Source organism: Oreochromis aureus, linkage group 14 (assembly GCF_013358895.1).
Source record: "Oreochromis aureus strain Israel breed Guangdong linkage group 14, ZZ_aureus, whole genome shotgun sequence".
NCBI lineage: Eukaryota > Metazoa > Chordata > Actinopteri > Cichliformes > Cichlidae > Oreochromis > Oreochromis aureus.
In genome coordinates, this window is record NC_052955.1 from 5,902,677 (window position 1) to 5,922,775 (window position 20,099).

The window sequence follows — 20,099 nt, forward strand, 5'->3', positions numbered from 1 at the left end:
CGGGGAATCTTGTTTATATTTGATCTGTTGTTGAGTGTTTTGCTTAATTTCTGCAACTGGAAAAAACAGAAGTCATAATATGCGAAGAACTTTTTTGTGTTGAAGTGAAACTGAGCATCAAAAACTGGAAGTTAACTTTCCTCTGCAGCTTACGCATCACATGATGCTTTTTATCTTCAGTTTTTTTGCGCTTCTTCTCCGTGACAAACTCCGCTATCGCTCAAAAAAGTACACCGTTTTGTTTTAGATATGTGCATTTTGCCTATCAGTCCTTCAACGTGTCATGCAGTTGTTCCACTATAGTCTGTGTTCAGTACTCGATAAAAAATGGAAAACGTATTGTAACTATGTATCAAATCATATCCCAGTCATAAAATTTCAGCTCCCATGAACTACTCTGGGAAACACTGGACTGCACTTCCAAAAGATGTTTCGCAGGTGAGGAAACATCTTTGTTAGTCTGGTGTTCAGTTCTTCCATTAGACTTGTAAGAGCTGTTCTGGTGGCACATGACAGCCCCAAAACTTACTTCAATACTTTTTGTTGGTTTTTCCTTTAATTTATCACTTGTTTATATTTTATTTGATAATGTGGAAACATATGAAAGCATTTTCGTTATTCTTCAGAAGGACTTTTCAAAACTCTAAAATTTCCCAAACATCTGCTTTGTTATCAGCAAAATCTGTGCAAAAAATGATCAAGGTACAAGTTGTCTGAACCCTACGGCAGAGAGCGAGAGTGCTGCCAATCAAGCATTGTCTGTACAGGCCCGACAATCATGAGACAGACAGAATTACCTGTACACCTGTTCCAGCCTCTAGACAGGTGCAAAGACCCAGAACACCTGTGGAGATAGACAGTTACATTTAAGTGACAAGGTTTGTTTTTGTTTTGATGCGTTGTAGGCACCGTTTTACACCTTTTTGTTTGACAGCTCCAATCTTCCGTTGTTGATTACTTTGTGGTTGAAGCAAAGTGATCAAAGACACATCAGCAGCAGCTGCTGAGAGAAGCAAGAATCTTCGGGGTTCCCGACCCTCACTTTCCCAGGTGGTCTAAGGATTTAAACTCGCTCCTCTAAGTTTTCTGTCACTTTTGTGTCTGCAGCACTACAGGCCACAGCCCCAGCTGTTATAAGGTCCCTACTTACATGTATGTGTGTGTTGTGTGTCCAGCTGTACACACACACAGCTAATGAACTAAGTTCCTGGTTGCAGTTGTCACTGTGGTGTGACTGTCACAGTACCTTGGGTCAAAGGGCACAGAGTGGCTTGATTTGAGTTGATTATGAAGCAGTGTGAGAGGGCAAATTTGGAGACTCTCTTAAAAACTAGAAATTAAATGGTTTCCAGTTTAGTTTTTGATGTATTTTAGAATGTGGTTAAAAAAAATAATGATTCCTGATTTGTGTGGGGAACCTAGGTGAATATTTAAATGTGACATTTTGGTATTCAAAAAGATGCTTCCTGTAATAAATGTATCAGTCCGCTTCTCCTAAAACCCCAAATGTTTGTGGAGTCATCTATAACCCTAGAAACACATATGTTTTATAACATTATAGGCATTGGATTTATTGTAATTTTGCAGTTCTAATTATGAAGGGGGGTTGAGAAGACTTGATTTTCCAATTAGATGGGTTAAATTCTTTGGTTCTTTGGTTATATAGTTAGGTCTAATTTTTTGTGGGACACAAAGTGCTGTTTTAGTTTTGCCGCTGCACAACACTGCAAAAGATTTTAAATCACATAATCAGTGTGTGGCTGAAGTGTGCTCTTTCACCTTTAATCCAAAGGTCTTTTACAAAATCGTTTGCAAGAGCATCAGGAATTACAAAATTCATTATCTGATTGACAAGCAGTTTCATGGACAGGTGAGGCGCGCTCCTGTCTTATTTCATGATAAATGAAGCAAATTAAATACCTGAAGTTGGTTCAAAATGTTAATTTTATAGCTTTTCATTTTAAATACGGCCCAAAGAGATGCAAATGCAAATGAGGGAAGCCATCATTAGGTTGAAAAACCAAAATAATCTCATCAGAGAGATCTAGGAAAAATCTAAAAGCAGAGGATTGCACTGTCCAGCTAGGCACACCAAAAGGCCTGGAAGACCCCAGAAGACAATTAGAGTACATGATCACCAAATTATACTGAATCTGGAACGCTTTCAGTGTGGTGGGTGTATCCTTGTCAAAGTCTACAATCAAGAGATGTCGTCATAAATAAAATAATAACAGCCCTATAGCATGTCAACAGTTAAATGTGTTATAATTATAACTTCAAAGTGTGACAATATTGTGATCACAAACACATATTTTTCAAAATGCTGTTTTAGGTGATTTTTCTCTTCTTTCCAACGACTTCCCAGACAATGTTTCGTTGGTTTCATAACCGTACCTCCTTGTTGCTGCTTCAAACTGGAAAGTGCAAAAATCTCACTCTTGTCCATAAAAGGTTTCCATTTCATTCATTTTTCTTATTTTACTACACAGCAGCTTATAGTTCTGATAAGTTTCTAATGTCCATAATTTAACTTTCAACCCCAAAAGAAACATCTATCTTCATATATTCTACCATTAGCTCAAACTGGTGTGAACAATAGTCCCATAATGCAAAGCGTTGGTGACTACACAAGCTTCACAGCCGGAATACTTGAGGATCAACATAACTCTGCTATTGATTTAATCAGATTTAGCCAGGTTCTGAATTTTGGTTTAAAATTGGATAAAATTGGAAGTGGCATGTTTGCATTTATTCTTTTATTTACAGCATGTGTTAAGTATGATAGACTCTTACTGTTTAGATTCTCTGCTACGTTATAAAGCCCAGATGTAAAAGAATGTTTCATTCTCACTGTAATTTGCATGTATGCATATTTTTAGCTGTTGGTGCAAAAGTGTATAAATTATTTTAAACTTGCTTCTAATGTGCTGCTTAGTCTGTTTTGCAAATGCTGGATTTCAGCATCTGGAAACAGTCTATTTATTCCATCCATCCATCCATCCATCCATCCATCCATCCATTGCTTATCCAATTCAAGGTCGCAGGAGGACGTAAAAGTAATTTCACTTTTTTCTGCTAAGAGTCTGAAGTGATTTCTGCATCTGCTTTAGTGGATAGTAACCTTTAATGTTTAAATGTATCCACTGTTAATTTTCAAAGCTCAAATGTGAAACTGTCATATTATAAATTAACAGCACCAAGAGTGAACTCAGCATTGAAATAAATTGAAATAAACTTGAATTAACTTTTTATCACTATGTGTAATAAATCCCAAGATTAACAGTTTTCTGTGACATTAATTTGAGTAATATGCAACAGTGTTGCATTTTACTGTTCTATTTTAAATATTAAATATTATTAATATTTGATAACTTATCTTATCAGAGTGGGTGGCGCTCATAGGGATCATTTTTCGCAGAATAAGAGTCATATGCAGCTTTGTTGATAACCACTGCTAATTCAAAGAAAGCCTATTTGTGTTAACCTTTGTAGTATACCACCCTGTTACCCAAGTGCATCTGCTCACAGACATTATCCAGAAATCAGATTTTCATATTTCTTGATTATATTTATGCAGAAATATAAAAAGATTTTCAGAAACATTCTGTATAACACACGAATGAACATACACGCCAACAAACTCATGGATGCACATAAAATGTAATTCCTAGCAGGAAACCGGCAATTGGTACCGTCAATATGAACACCTGTGATAACTGATAAGATAACAGCAGGCCTAGTGTGTGCATGCACATATATAATTGCATTGTGGCGGTTATATAGGTACGAAAACTCTCAAGCACATATGCACTGTAAACTGCAGGACTGTAGCTTTTACCTGTGTGTGTGTGTGTGTGTGTGTGTGTGTGTGTGTGTGTGTGTCTGTGTGTGTGTGTGTGTGTGTGTGTGTGTGTTTGGCAGGAAAGTCATGCTTTGCTTTGTTTTTTTCTCTCTCTGAAAACTGAGCTGTTGGCCTCTGGGCCATCACATTCACAGTTGTCTCTCTGAATTATAGACAGATAAAAAGTCACTCAAAGCAAATTTGGTTTTCTACTGGCAGAATATTAAACAATCAGCGGCTGAGTTGTAACCAAAGATTAATTCTTTGATTTGCTGTAAATATTTGCAGCAAATAATCAGTGTCACGAGGATATTTGCTAAGTCATGGCTGTTTTCCTTGCTCTTCTGCTGCTTCCTCACAAACAGATCAGTCAAAGCCAAGGTTAATCTATATTTGATTAGACAAAATGGTGTGTTTATTTATGTAAAGGTGTGTGTCTCATTTAGGAGTCATTAAAAGTTCTCGCAAGAGATGGAATTTATCAAATCATAATAACTTTTATTTCCTTATCTGTTTTAACTGAATTCAAACTTTTCATTGATCAATTTTAATTCAGTTAAGATTAAAATGTGGGGAAGCATAAGCATGTAGAGTTAGCAAAGATAGTTATTAGAATTTAGCCACTATTTCACTGACATTTGTCATGAGCAGCAATTCAATGTTAGTCTGAAGGAGCCTGTAGTGCTAACTTCAGAGTCCATGGGTGGATTCGGGGCTTGGGGTGGGGATTTTTGCATTGTAGGGTTTGACATATTGACAGGGCTGGTTTTAGTCTGCTGCATTATATGATGCCCTGGGAATGAGAACAGGTTGTAGCAGGCTGACCTCTCCTCTGCACAGAATGAACTCTCATGGCTCAGATTGCACACACTGACCCACTGCCCTTAAAAACAAAACTGCACACTCTTATAGCACACAACATGCTCTAAGTCATGCATGAAACAGAGAAAATACGTTTTTCTAAATGTTAGTTTGAATTAATTGCAAAAAAAATCCATATCTATATGTTACAGAGCAAAGAAGAGGCAAGAATCCTGCCTGGATGAAGAAAACTTTAGACCACAATTTCATCTTCCTACCTTCAGGTCTACTGTTACACCTGACTCCCAGGCTGACCACTTATTCCTTCTACAACCCCACCCTAGTGCAGCAGAGTCAAACCAGAGAGGGTGGTGCGCTACGTTATCAGCTTTAACTTGGATGTTGCTTGTGTAGAAAATCTTCTAATTATTGCTAAATGACAGACTCAGAAAATACTAGAATATCAGGCACCAAAACTGAAGAAGAGACTTCTTGGATGATCTATAACTTACTGAAAATTATATTATTTGTCAGATAATTCTATTAAAACCGTCCAAACATGGTAAAAAGGTCCAGTTTAGTGACTGATTTAGCAGAGGTGAAGTCACGCACCTATATGAATATGAAGAGTCGAAGGAGCAGGCATCTCTGGTATCAGACGCCAGGCTGTCCACCCAATCAGAAGACATATTTTTCTTGATTTTATTTTCTGTTGGCTAAACAAAAAATCAATTTATCACATTTTGTAATGTAATTTGTGGAAGCAATTTCAGGGCACCCACTTATTGGCGATTGTTCTTTAATTAAATATGAAGATGTGCTGGAAATAATTAGTAGTTGAAACAGTGTCTCTTTTCATCTTCAGTTTATCCGTCCTTACTGAAATCATTATTTGAATTGGGTTAAACAAACATTTTAGAAAAGGCAGTGAAAGTTGTGGGTTTTTTTTGTTTCGTTTTTTTCCTCTCCAACTCTCAGACTTGCTGTCCAAAAGCTGATAACGTCTTCTGCCTGATTTCTAAATGTTACAGATCTACCTCGGAGGATTTTGGACAGAGCAAACACTACTGCTTTGTCTGATATCAGTTAAAAAACACAAAGATGAAAACTGAGCAAATACACTAAAATCTTTCTCAAGGGAACCCAACTCGGTCAAAGTGGTTACAAGCTGAGAACCAAAGTTGTGCTTCTTACCCGGCCACAGCCAGGTTCAACACAACAGTTTGACACATTGCTCTATCAGCTTCTGTTATTTGGCAAAGGATGGGCACCCTGTCTTCGTCGGTTTGAGAGCCAGAGACAACCTCCGACGTGCTCTGTGTGTCTTTATATGTGTGTGTGTGCAGAATATGTGCTTTAGGCTCAGTGTGTGTGATTTACAGCAGCAGACAGTGGTGGCTGTCATGTCAATTCAAGTAGTTGTTGTCTTAAAGTCTAGCCAGTCGCACACACACTCTCGCACACTTTCACCGTGTGTTTGACCCAACACATGCTCTCCAGATGTTGGTAGACATTCCTGAAGGTCTCATCACACTTGTGGACAATTTATGTCTCCTCACACCATCCTGACACTGTCACAGTCCACTTGTCGGTTTGTTGAACCTGAAAGTAGCTATGAAGAAACAACTGCTCGGCTTCGGGAATGAAACACACTGACCTGTAACTCTTTGTTTGCTCATCTGAAAGCATGAAAATTGTAGCTGAAAATTGGAGGGTGTGTTAGCAACAAACCTGCCAAAAATATCTTTTTTTTCAACTCCCACTGAAGAGAAGCTCCAAATCACGATGTTATGAAAACATTCTGATTCAGATGTTGACAGAATCAGAATGTAGCACTATAAATGCTACATTTGTAGCATTTATAGTGCTACATTTATTGCTACATTTGTAGCATTTATAGTGTATTGAATTACATGTAATGGGTGTACTAGAAGCTGTTACAGTGTGATTATTCACTCCACTCAGAAAATTGCTTGTGGATGTGTAGTTTCAGCAACACATCCTGAACAAGCCACCAGGCTGAGAGACAGACAACCATTCAAACTCACATTCACACCTATCCCCACTACCTGCATGTGTCTGGATTGTGGGAGGAAGCTGGAGTACCCACGGAGAACCCACGCAGATATGGGGAGAATGTGCAAACTGCTCATAGAAAGGCTCTGGCCAGATCAAACCCAGAACCAACAGTACTAGAAAATGGCAACTGCTGTTCGCCAATGTAAACTATTCCAGTGTAAAAACTTTTAGTTCAAACAGATGAATTGAATTGCATTAAATTGAATGTATCCCCAATGTATAAATAAGCTATTAAAACTAAGTTCCTTTAGTTTTAAAGTGTCTGATAGCTCTGTTGACAAGTAAATACCATTCTAGCCTTCATGTTTGTGGCCAGCTCGAAACAGCACATTCATAGAAATGTGGTTTTGTAAATTTTTATGTTCTAAACTGCATGACAGTTGTTCTTTTTTAAGGTTTTAAGCTGTTCTGAAGTCACTGGCATCATTGACCCATGCTGTGCCCATTGGGAGTTTCAGTTATGTTAATGTAACATCAACTTTCCAGGATCCTAAATTTCTTGGCAGAGAACACCATTGCAATGAGATGATCTGTTGTTTAAGCTGTTTGAGTAAACGATGGTTTTATTGTTTGAGGACGTTTACGCTGAAGACACTCCACCAGCATTAGCCTCAGGTGGAATGTATCACAGTGGTTTGAGCTAGTTTGCATGATAGATCTATCATTTAGATAGGCTATATGATATCCCTCATGTCTGGGAAGCAAAGGTGATTTTGTGAATCAAGGTTTATCAGAGTGATAAAAAACAAGTGTGCGGGGCTTTCCCGTTATTGTTGATCTCCGGGTTCAGCGCCCGGCTTCATAAATCCAGCCTGCTGGTTTCTTCTGACACGTGAGAAAACAAAGTCCTGAAGAAATCGGTCTTCACATCCACAGCACATCCTGAAACTACAGCAGAACTAGGTGTCAGCATATTAACCTGTGGTATGACGCATAGTTTTTGGATCCACAAGAGGCTTAATCGAAATACCACAGCAAACAATCCATGGATTTTATTTTCAAATCTGCTTTGTCTAATGTTACAGAGAGGACTGGACAAACCCGGCAGGTGCTATGTGCAATCATAACAGAGACAATATTACTATAAGATAAGATAAACTGAAACTTTAATGATCCCTCTGGGAAACTGGGTCAGTGTAAACAGTCACCGGATGCAAAAAAATTACATGAAAATGATAACAGGAACAAAAAATCGAGCGGGAAATTTAAGAATTTCAAAAATTGGTCTTTTGAAAAACAGCACACAGTTTTAAAAGCTGAATGAATGGCACATGAAAAAACAGCGACATTTTTAGGGACTTTTTAACATTTATTTACAAGAAGAACAACTATTACACAGTTTGCTCCGAGCACATTATCAAAACAACAAGAACTTAGTGCCATCTCAGCCCGCAACTCGGGGTTTAGAACCAGCAACCAGCCTACAAGACAAGCTCCCTTGACCTTTAACCTGCTGCTCTTTTTTGCGTCCATGAGAGTAAGGGGTGCTGGTTTGATCGACACACACACACACACACACACACACACACACACACACACACACACACCATTAGGTTTAAATGTAATCATTCTCCTCCTCTGTGTTCGTCTCTCAGGCCAGCAGTTTATCTCGGGCTCTTTGCAACACCCACGGCTGACGGTGCAAAGTCCAACTGCTTATCTGTGCCTCTGCTGGGCCAGTGGCGCTCTGTCTGTCCGTCCGTCTGTCTGAATGACATACTGACTGTGTTATGCACTGACAGTCTCTTTGTCTGCCTTTTTTTTCTCTTTTACCTGCAGCTCAGTTTTTAATGTCTCTCCATCCTGATGATTTGGCCACTGATAAACGGCTTTTTGTCTAGATTTTCGAGATTCTTTTCTTTACTTTACTCTTCAGTTTAAAGTGATGTTTTATATTGTAATAATTATATAACAGAGATGTACCATCATGATTATTGCTGTTCAAGGCAATAGCTGTTGTTTTTGTGGACGGCCTCCTTCAAAACCTAAAAAAAGTTCATTCACCACACCCCACTATTTCGATTAATCATTAACAGTAAAAAAGGACCTGAGCTGGATTTTAGTGAAATAAAGGTCGGCATGATAGCATCAGCAAACTCTTGTTTATTTTATTTTTTCCTTCAAATAAATTATGTTTATTAATGTTAGTTTCACTCTCTGCCTTGCCTGCTGTGTATAAAGCACATTTTCTTATGTTACTGTTTATCAAACCAACTATTTTCTTACCCACTTATCCTACTCAGGGTCGCGGGCGGTTAGAGCCTGTTGCAGCTGTCATAGGGTAAGTTGCAGGGTATACTCTAGACACCAGTCTATTGCAGGGCTAACAGTTAAAGACAGGCAGCCAGCCACTCTCACATTCATACCTACAGTTAATTTAAATTAACCTATTTATGCATGTCTTTGAGCTGTGGGTGGAAGCTGGAGGACATGGAGAGAGCCCAGGCAGGCACAGAGGAAACGTGCAAACTCCACTCCAGGAGCCCCATGACCTTCCTGCTCTAAGGGTGCTGATTTATTATCATAGTAATCTTTTTCTACTGACTGATCTACAGCCTAATCTAAATTTCTCTGATGACTTCATAGGTCTTATTTTGTCACATCAACAGTTCAAACACTAAAATGTCAAGCTTCTGTCTCACAAAGCAGAAATGCAGTGCATCTGGAGGCCGCTTTGGAACCCACCTCTGTCACTGACACCTGCTCTGTTCTGTGCTTAGTGTGTTGATAATGCTCTCCCCATGTTTAGCTTTCCGTGTATACAAACTGCAAGATGAGGATATCTCAGAACAGAGCTGTACTACCAAATATAAAATATCGCAGATGCAAATAACAGCTGAGGTTGGGCCCTTTCACTGAACTGTATTTATTGATGTTTTTAAAGCTGGGCCTTTGTCTGTCTGTCTTATAAAACCTGTGACTCTTTGGCAGGACTATTTATAGTTTCCATTCACTGCCTGCAGTTGTCTGACTTTAGTAGTCACACATCCACCAGACTTGATATTTTAAATTTCAGCCTTTGTATGTTATTGACTTTTATCTCTAAGACTTCCTCAGTTGAATTATTGTTGTTATAAGTGATCTCATAATTACCAGTTCGAGTTTTTTGGGAGTAGCAGGTTTTTGATTTTGTTGTACAAGCAAGTGCAAATTTGTTGACGAACTGTCATACCCCTCTCCCTGACTAACTAACACATGAACTTATATGTCATCAAATCATTCACTTTTCAAGTAGCCTGAGGACTGAACTGTAAGTGCTTTGTTCCTTCTCTCGCTATCTCTCTATCTCGCTCGCTCTCTTTTCCCTCCCTTTTCTCGGGCATAACAAGTGTAAACAGTTCATCCACAGAACAGGATCCAGGATGCACTGCCTCATTTGCATTAGACATCTTAGAAACAGACACCACCCTTTTTTCCTCCTTTCTTTCTTTCTTTCTTTCTTTCTTTCTTTCTTTCTTTCTTTTTTTCTTTCTTTCTTTCGTTCTTTCTTTCTTTCTTTCTTTCTTTCTTTCTTTCTTTCTTTCTTTCTTTCTTTCTTTCTTTCTTTCTTTCTTTCTTTTTTCTGTCTCTTATGCAAATGAAACACTATTCATTTTAGCACAGATACTCTTTGTACAGGTGTGCATGCTGGCAGGCTCCTTGTTGGATTTTCTGTCTCCAGCAATAGAGCCTGAGGACATCCGTCAGCACATGCTCAACAGAGAGACTGCTGCACCTCAGGAGACAAATACTCATTATACTAAAAATGACAGTTGTGTCACGATAATGTCTTTAGGAACCATTTGTCACTGAAACACATCTTAACTGTCATCTTATAAATTTTCTGGATGCACCACCAAGCGAACAAGTGCTTTGCCCCAAACTAGGGATGTTTTTTAAATAAGCAAAATCTTCTGAAAGTCTAACTGAACACATGTTATGAAGTGGGAAAATATGTTTGTTAGTTTGATCGTTCAGTACCGCTTGCAGACCCAGCGCATACATAACAGCACAGTATTCAGAGGAAATGAATCAGTTTAAAATATAATTTAAAAGATCCAACATGTGCGGCCTTCCATCCATTGTTAGTGCCAGTACACGACGTAGCATGCCCTTTATGCAGAGATGACATCTGCAAGATTAAAGCTTGCAGTCACACATTCACAATGTACTCCTCCGAATTCATGAACATATTTTGTTGTTTAACTCATGTTTTGCACAGGTTCTTTACCTCCAGACGTTACTTTGCAAAGACCACCTCTAAGTAGTGCATTCATGTCCTATGTGATATGCTCTCATACATCTCCAGACATGTTGAGGCCTCTTTCTTGGATGATGTGGTCTTCTTGTGTCCCTAACAAGCTTGTTTGCAAGAGCTTGTTACTTGTTACTGTTACTTTTGGTGTGGCAAAGTATCAACTCACTGTGCACTGAGGTAAGAGCAATGTTTTCACAGGTAGATGTACTCTGTAGAAGGCTACAAACCATCTGAGTGATATAAATAAAAGTGAAAAAAATCAGATGCGAAGTAATCGGAAATGTTTGTGTTTGGTAATACAAAATGACTCCACGAGTACTTGTAATCTAGCAATTACTTTTTAATCACAAAAATTTTGTAGTGTAACCAGCCATTTGTAACCCAACACTGTATTCCACAAACAAGGTGCAGCCATGTTGCAGTCATGGTCTGAATGACATGAATACATCGATATATTCCAACATTTGTTTCCATGTTTTGCTATTTTCCCTCTTTTACTTTTGTTACTTTGGAAAAGTCTTATGAACTTAATTGATCATCATACTCACCATAGAAAAAAGCCACAAAAATCAGTGGCTATTCATACTTATTTCATACTATTCAACACAGATATTCCAATTACTTTTGACAATTCTGATGTGCATAATTATGTTGACAAAGAGTTGGTTATATCTGATAAACTTTATCAATTTTATGAGATTAAATCTTTAAAAGAAAATGATACCGTCACAGAAGTGTGTGGGAAAATCCCAGAATCTGTAACCAAAATCTGGGGCTGTTATGGTCATTTGTAGAGGAGAATATTTTATTGTGACATCCAGACTGTTATCAGCAGTCAGTATCTGTTTTCAAAGAGTCCCGTGTCTGAAAAGTGGGTCAGCCCAGGGTTACAGATTACAGACGAAAGGTTACAAATGTGAGGGTCACATCTGAATTTTTTCTCTCTTTGCTGCTGAAATTGCTCGAGCTGCTGCACTGTTGTCCCTTCAGACCTTTAAGTCACAGTGTGTTATCTGTGGATAGACTCTAATCAGTTTTCCTTCACCAAAAGTCTGGAATGAATGTGACCACTATCAGCGAGGTCTCCTGATTACTATGAGTGACATTATAGAGTCAGGTTAGTCATACCTGGAACACCTTCTTGTATATGTGTGTGTGTGTGTGTGTGTGTGTGTGTGTGTGTGTGTGTGTGTGTGTGTGTGTGTGTGTGTGTGTGTGTGTGTGTGTGTGTGTGCGTGCGTGTGTGTCTTTGTAGCTGTGGAGACGATATCAGGTGGGTGCTTGCCTATCTTATCAAGCTAAATGCTCTAAAGGTACTATTGTGTATGCAAGAACTGCCTGAGTTTCACACTCAGACCGTTGACCAATTAGCATTTCTTTAAGGCATATGTATGAGTGTGTCTTGCCTGTGTGAGTGTTGAGGCCCATCCATATGGAAAGGAAAGAAAGATTTGATACATTTTTTTCCTCCTCTCTCTAATAGTTAATTTTCTTTTTGTTAAACATGTCTTGTCTACTTGATTCATTCATAATTCTTTATGAGAATCAAGTGGGCACTGTCTCCAATAGTTAATAGAAATAGGCTGGTAAGTTGGTGGTCACCTCTTGGTCTGAAGGATTAAGCTGATGTGTGAGCACCACAGTTCCTCTGACAGCCGAACGAGCGTTCCAGTTTTGGCAGCTGTTCCTAAGCACTAATTTGCAGACGTGTGTCTGCGCATTGCACTCATGTACTCTATGAATACAGTTTACTAACAAAACCTACATGATTTAAATGACTTAGAACACCAACCTTTTGGCGAAAACATCTTGCTGCATGAAACAGGCACAGAAAAATGAAAGTCAGAATCGCTAATTCAGACTGAGGTTAAAAATGAGGCCAATATCTTCAGAGTGTGTGTTGCTGCTGATCATATGCACTGGTGTTATTTGTTACTGTGCTTAAGATAAAAGAGCAGTCAGGGACAAATCCGTGACAACAGCTACAGCATAGGGCTGGGTTGAGCAACTGTCAAACATGCAGACAGGTAGAGAGTAGGGCAGGTAGACAGGCGGCCTGCCAGCATGGGGGGTGTGGGTGTGTGTGTGTCAATGCATTAACTCTTATTAAATAATTTGGTGACAAAATAGCATTGTATTTGCTCATGTTTCTAGACATGAATTGGTGGTTTTAGCATGAATTTACCTGCATTTCAATGCAGGCTTCAAGCAAGAACCGTTAGTGTTGAACAGAATTTCTCTGAAGTCAACATTTTCATATGTATGATTATACTATCTCATCCTCTCCATATTTTGCAAGTGATTCAGCCACTGTCCATACTTAGGCTATATATTTTGTTGCTCCCTTGCTTGAAAAAAACTCCTTAAACATGCAGAAAGTTGTGTGTTTACTGTTTAGGTGGAGCTCTCTGGAATTGGAAGACACCGTACAGGCAAAAAAGATAAATGTCCTGCTCCTACTTTCCCCTGTTTTTGTTTCGTTGACTTGCTGACGGTTTTTCTAGTGCAGGGTCAGAGGCAGGTCAGTAGTTTTTGGAGTGGTCAGGGCCTCACTCTGTGTGTGTGCGATGCCGCCCAGGCAGAGGGTCTGCGCAGAGGTCGGCTTTGAGGATCTCAGTGTGATCCAGCCATGTTTAGTCTACCAGTCCTACATGTCCTACATGTCGCACACCACAGTCATTTGGTCAGGAGCTGTTTCAACAAGGCGGTGCTATTGCTGCAGCACTACCCTACCAAAGAGCCGTGACTGATTGGCCAGGACAAGTAAGAGCTGCTGCCAACAATAGTGCAGGATGTAGAAAAATATAATTTTATAATTAATTTGTCTGCTGTAACATTTGTTTCAGTGGCTAACTTTTAGAAATGTTTGTGCATTTGCAAAAATGATTTTGAAAAAGGCTCAACTTTTATACTGTCACGCTTATTAAAATAATAAAATCTGTAATAAGAGGCTGTTCTTGAATGCTTTATCTGTGTGAAATCCTTAAAGAGCTGATGTGTTTTCTTCTAATCCAAAACAGCAAATCCACGCTAAGGATTTGCTGTTTTGTTTATGTTTGATCCAGGATGTACTGACCAACAAACTCTTCCTTTATTAAAAATGATGGAAAGAAGAAAAGCAAAGACACCATTTGTCCCCTCTTTAATAAGAAAAAAGAAACATGAATCAGTGTGATCACACTTAAACCGAAAGAAAAGAAAACACAAACAATATATTATATCAGCACACTTTCAAAGTTGGAAAAGCAACATATTTTAAATAAAGGACATTTGGCATTGAAACTAAAACATGTTCCACAGAGGACATCGCGTGACCTGAAACTTCTGCATCCTCTGCTGCTTATCATCCTTCAAAAGATCATCCATACATTGATCTCTTATCACATCAGAAGTCATTTGAAGAAAAGGCACTTTTCAGACATCGGGGCGGTCTTTTGACCCACTTTTACACGGTTACTACTTAGCTGATCCGTTGACAGTTTAAGGAGGACATTCCTACGTATTGTTGTAACACACACACACACTATCAGCCCACCTGGCCATTGAGAGCTCTATAGTGCAAAGTACTGTATGTAAATCCTCCAGTAGTGCATCCCTCCTCCCCCCACTGTTAGTAACTGACAGAACTCCTCCATGCACCTCACCAGTTAACTGTTATTCGAAATGTTACAGTCTCTGGAAAGGCAAGCAGTTAAAATGCTTTACGTAGTAATAAAAGGAACTATTTTTTGGTCATCTGAAACACATCACATATTTTTTTTATTTTTTTTACCACAGTTGCTTTGCATCTTTCCTTCTCACTACAGATTTTTCTTTTTTTTTTTTGTTACTTTTACTCTAAACCTCAGCAGGAACACAACTTTTTTTTTCTTCATATTAACCAAAAGACGACACATTTTTTTGAAAGCACAGAGTTCATGAGCTACACGTTTAAATTGACAGACGCCCGATCTGACAAAAACACGACAGATCACGGTGTGAAAACAAAAAATGACCAATGTTGTAACACACTCACAAAGAAATGATTTTAAATGTCTCCAGTTGCAGTAACACCTGCCTGAAGCAGTAACCTGAAACTTTCCTCTGGATAAAAAACGAAACCTCACATTGCGGTTGTAACTGGTCGACAGAGCACAATACAAGTTATATTAAAATTTCTCCCTTCATAAATAAATGCAAATATCCTTTCCCCTCCTCATTACCTCTATTTACATTTTATACAAGGCTATTTTTGCCACACACAATTCTCAGGATTGGACTTTAACTTACACACAGATGAATTAAATGACTTCATTTTCATTTAAGACCTCCTATTGTCCAGCTTCACTTTTCTGTCCCCCATGTAACCAGTTTGTCTCCTTGTTTGACAGAGATGGTAAATTAGAAAAAGTGTCTTCTTTTGTCCCTCTAAACATGGCAGCCATTTTATTTGGGATGTGAGTTTTGAAGTCCAGAGACGCAGAGAGAATGAAAGAGGAAGATAGCAAAAGCATTGGAGTCCATTTTAACAGATGCAGGGAGACACAGAAGTCTCCATCTTGGCTTTCCTCCATGAGCAGGTTTGTGTGTGTGTGGGAGTCGCTAAAAGTCCATATTAGGAGGCATTGAGTACTGAGCGGCTGTACAGAGTTTGGTAGTAAGCGCCCGAGTCCATTGTGGTCGGCCCCGGGCTGTCGTAGATCTGCTTCGCTGCTACAGGAGAGGTCCCAGCGTAGGTGTTGTAGGTCATCAGCTGGTCCTGGTAGGATTTGAGGTCCATCTTTTGCTCGTTGGACATGAGGTTGGTGATGGAGAATGGATGGTTGAAGTTGTAGTGGGGGTCTAAAGACTTGAGGGGGTCGCTCTGTATGTCCATGTGTTGCTGCATAACACTAGGCAGGAGGTGGGAGCTACTAGGTAGAGTCTGGGAGTGGAGGAGTGGGTTGGAGGAGGAGGTGCCAGTGAGGGACATGGAGGATGGAGAGATGGAAGATGAGGTGGTGGAGGAGGGTGGCAGGGAGACAGGTGGGTTGTGGAGGTGTGAGGAGGACAATGGAGGACATTCCAGTGAAACCATCGAGTTTCGGGAATGGGGCTGGTCATCTGAAGATCCCGGGTGGGAGTTATCCGAGTGGGTGGAGTCTGCTCCCTCTGATCCACCTCCAGGGCTGCGATCCTCCACCAAGTGATCGACACTGTGAACTACTTTTCCTGAGCCCATGTCCTGGTTCTTGGCTGCCTTTTTTGCTGACTTGTCCTCAATCTTGAAGCGTTTCTGGCGCCTCAGGTAGCAGCCGTTCTCAAACATGTTGCCCGACTGTGGGTGGAGAGTCCAATAAGAGCCTTTACCCGGCTTGTCGGGTGAGCGAGCCACCTTCACAAAGCAGTCGTTGAAGGAGAGGGAATGTCGGATGGAGTTCTGCCAGCGCTGCTGGTTCTCACGGTAGTAGGGGAACAGGTTCATGATCCACTGGTAAATCTCGTTCAGGGTTAACATCTTGCTGCCACTCTGCTGGATGGCCATGGTGATGAGGGAGATGTAGGAGTATGGTGGCTTGGCATGGGTCATTGGCCGTCGGAAGGGCTTTGGGTTAATCTCCTTTGCCCCTGCTCGGTTCAGAGTTGCAGGAGAGGTGTATCCCAGCTGACTCATGGATGGGCTAATGTCCTGGTAGTGGGACAAAGAACTCAGGGAGCCTGGAGCAGCAGGGCCCAGCTGAGTTAGTGAGCCTGAGGTGAGGGACGGGGCCACTGGGGAGAGGGACATGTGGCCGGGAGCGGAGCCCATTGAGGCCAGTGGTGAACTGCTGATGCTGGTGGTGGGTGGGTGATATGACATGTTCATACCAGCAGGCGAGACAGTGGCTGGGTTCAAGTTGATGTAGTTATTGATGGTGCTCATAGAGCCCATGGAGCCCAGACCAGAGTTCATGGTTGTAGGAGATGAGTACATCTGAAGTAAAGGGGAGGAACAACATCTAGTTAGTTGCAATGTGAACACAGAAAAGAAATAAAATGGGACAAGTAATTATACAAATCCTGTTATTATTAATTATTTTGATTTCAATTTTCAACACTGCAAAAATCTGTTGGAAATAACTGATCTAAATTTCTTGCGCAAAACGTGAAATGTGAAAGGAAACACTCCCAGACTCCCAGTGTTAAAAGTCACTTCTTATCAATGCACAATGAAGCTCTCAGTGTGCTGAGAGGGGACATGGATTTCACACAGCGATGTTAACCTGAAAATGCGTAAAAAGCGCGTCATGGTGCCTCTCGGTCAGACGGCCTCCTCCACTGCGCCATGGAAAAAACAAGTTCTTCAGTATTTAACCTAAAGTGGAGGAGTGATACTACTTCCAAGTCCTTTTTGTGTCGAATAAAGTTGAATAATTCAGTGCTAAATGTCAAGAATTGTGGTTCTCTGAATCCCGAGTCTTACTGATATTTAATTTTTATGGATGCGAAAATACTAAATCTGTGGGTGATAAAAGACAGACTATCTTAGCCCGCTTATTTTTGGTTAATTATTATCAAACGCTTTCTTCTCGGTAATTTAATCAGGCTGGGTTGAGGTGAGAACTGCTGCTGCTGCTGATGGAATTACCTCCTAATTGAATTAGGGAGGAAAAAGTCTTGTTTCATTTACACTTGAATCGTTGCAAGACTTAAGCGGCTGTAGAGACACAAAGGATAAAGGCCTAACAGTGAGAATATGTCCTTTAAAAACATCATATAATTCTCACGGACGGTCGATTTATTACGAAATCCGTTAAATTATAATTGTTTCATTGTTGATTTAAAATCAAAGTATTTATTTTGCAGAAACAGCGAGCCCCTTCCTGACTTGCTTTTTATTTCTTGCTTATTTATGATGTTTGTTTACCATAACTGCTAAAAATATTAGTTACTCACATATTACGAGTTTATTATTTTCTTACTTTTATTTATTTTTACTTTTTATTTTTGTCCAGATTCCCGAGATTTGATTTTCCATTATTAATGGCTTACGCGGATGTTTTGATTCTTACGACAGTGTCATAATATTTCCATGTTAACTCGAGGTTTTCGCCTACTTTTATAAGATTATTTTCAAATGTATCAAAGCATTACAACTACTTCTGATTCGGAGTCCCGCTGCATAAGCGAACATTTTGTCTTCCCTAACGGTCTGTCTCTCTTTCTCCCTTTTTTAAATCACCCCAAACAAAGAGGGAGACCTCGGCAATATTTATAACAAGAGTAAATAAAAAACTGGATTTGTAGTTGTTGATATTTTCACGTTTTCGCTTGTCATTACCTCGCTGGCCTCGCTGGCTGTGTAGTAAGTATTCCACTCTTCCATCTTCACAGAACTCAACATCCCAAACAAAAGTCTTCAGAAGAGAATATTTTATCTGTGACCGAACTTTTCAGAATAACAAAAATAAATAAAAAGTCCTCCTAAAAGTTGGCACGTATCAGGAGGAAAATCCAAGCAGAAAGGTTTCTCTTGTCGCACGGAGAATGCGTAAAAATGAAAAAGTGATGCGATTCCGTTCCGGAGAACAGGTAGGTATGCGTTTCTTAGTTGTCAGTAATCCATTGTTTGGCAGCTTTAAACTTGTTAATGCTCAACAGACTTCTGCTTCTTTCTCGTGGCCCGTTTTTTTCTTCTGGTCACCGGGCCCTCGGGACGCAGCGCGCGACAGACGGAGATATAACTTGGAAATACAGTAGAGGAACCTGGACGCCCTTCTCTTATAAGGCTCTGCTCGGCCCCGCCCCGCCCTGACTTTTGAATTGGGCAGGAAGGGCCCAACAAAGAAGGCAGATGTAGCCCCCTGGCGTGCTGGATATTGGCCCCGCGGCTGTGCTGGCGAAAACCACCCGAGCAAGTGTATTACTGTTCAAAAGCTGTGCGCATTTTTGGGATGTTTCTCAGTATTTCAGAAGAATTTTGTTGATCATGACTAAAAGTTAAATATCAAACACGTTTCGAAACTGGAGCAAAAAAAAAAAATATAAAAAAAATAAAAATCTACAGAAAAGCGCGTCATTAAAATCCAAAATTACTTTTTCAATTCTTTAAACATTAAGTGTCTGGTTTCTGCAGTTTTGCTAACAAATCTATTTTTCTAAAAGAATTAGAAAAATAGAATTCGGGCTTGAATAACAAAATATGTAATCGTGACAACTTTGGCCTTCACATATTTTGATAAAAGCATGAATCGCCTGAGACTTATCGCAATTTTAGACCATCTGCTTCTACGTTCTTCTGAATCTTCGTCACGAAAACCAAGTAAAACAGAAGGAATACAAAAAAAAAGTAAACACAGCTGACCAAGAAGCTTATCCCCGCACATAAACAGACAGATCTTTATCCAACCGTTGGATAAGGATGGCTCATGTGCGCATTTTACGCATATTGGGGTCGTTTGAATGTGAGAGACCTCCTCGCCCTGGGAACTTTGTTGGAGAGCTTCTTTTTTCTCAGAGGAGGCCCGGTCGCTACAAAGAAATAAATAATGTAGCCTAGTCCTGGCCTAATGCATGGGCCCGGACTGCTGTGTTGTGGAATACACATCAGGCCTCGCTGCAGACAGAGGCTTGTGAATGTCAATGCTTATGCTTAATGGCAAGTCAATGGAGATGTAATTGATGCGCAGGCGGGAGGTCGACGGGATTAAAACTGGGCGATAAGATCCCGTGGAAATCATAGGAAGGAACTGGCCTGTTAGTGCGCAGATGCAACAATATTATGCAGAGTGTAAAGGATTCAGTTGCGTGAAGATTTATTGGAAACACGACATTTCCAGCAATGAAATTTCTCCGTGGCGTCCACTTAAAGGCTGCTGCCCTCACGAAAACAGAGATGAGAGGGAGGGATTCAGGTCAACGTGCACTTATAGTTAATCAGACGCTCTGCGTGATATCACCTGTCAAAGGGACAGATTATCACCTGCTCGCAAAGTGCTGTCACATCCATTAACACGTGGAATAAACTAACGCCTGCATGTCGTAACGATGTAACCAAGCCTGGGTGATTTTTTTTTTCTCCGTGGATTAAATATTTGTAAGTCAATTCTGAGCTCACATGAAAAAAAAAAAAAAAAGCTTCCTGGTTAAAATGTACGTTAATTTGACGTATTAGTGAATTTAAATGAGAAATGGACGAAACGA

At 40.0% G+C, this 20,099-nt stretch overlaps 1 protein-coding gene across 1 annotated transcript; it reads right to left on the minus strand.

Moving 5' to 3' along the window:
- Positions 1 to 14,083: 14,083 nt before the first annotated feature.
- Positions 14,084 to 18,635, minus strand: foxa3 (forkhead box A3). Its single transcript, XM_031739944.2, has 2 exons — positions 18,238 to 18,635; positions 14,084 to 16,890 (listed from the first exon to the last, which is right to left on the minus strand). Exons 1-2 carry the CDS (start codon positions 18,298 to 18,300, stop codon positions 15,553 to 15,555), a joined length of 1,401 nt encoding a protein of 466 aa, XP_031595804.1. The 5' UTR covers positions 18,301 to 18,635; the 3' UTR covers positions 14,084 to 15,552.
- Positions 18,636 to 20,099: the final 1,464 nt, after the last annotated feature.

Bases quoted from the DNA above. Each gene is read 5' to 3' on its own strand.
- foxa3 (XM_031739944.2), bottom strand. From the start codon at position 18,300: ATGTTGAGTTCTGTGAAGATGGAAGAGTGGAATACTTACTACACAGCC. The intron at 16,891-18,237 runs GTAATGACAAGC...CCTTTACTTCAG, and splicing joins CAGCCAGCGAGGCCAGCGAG to ATGTACTCATCTCCTACAAC.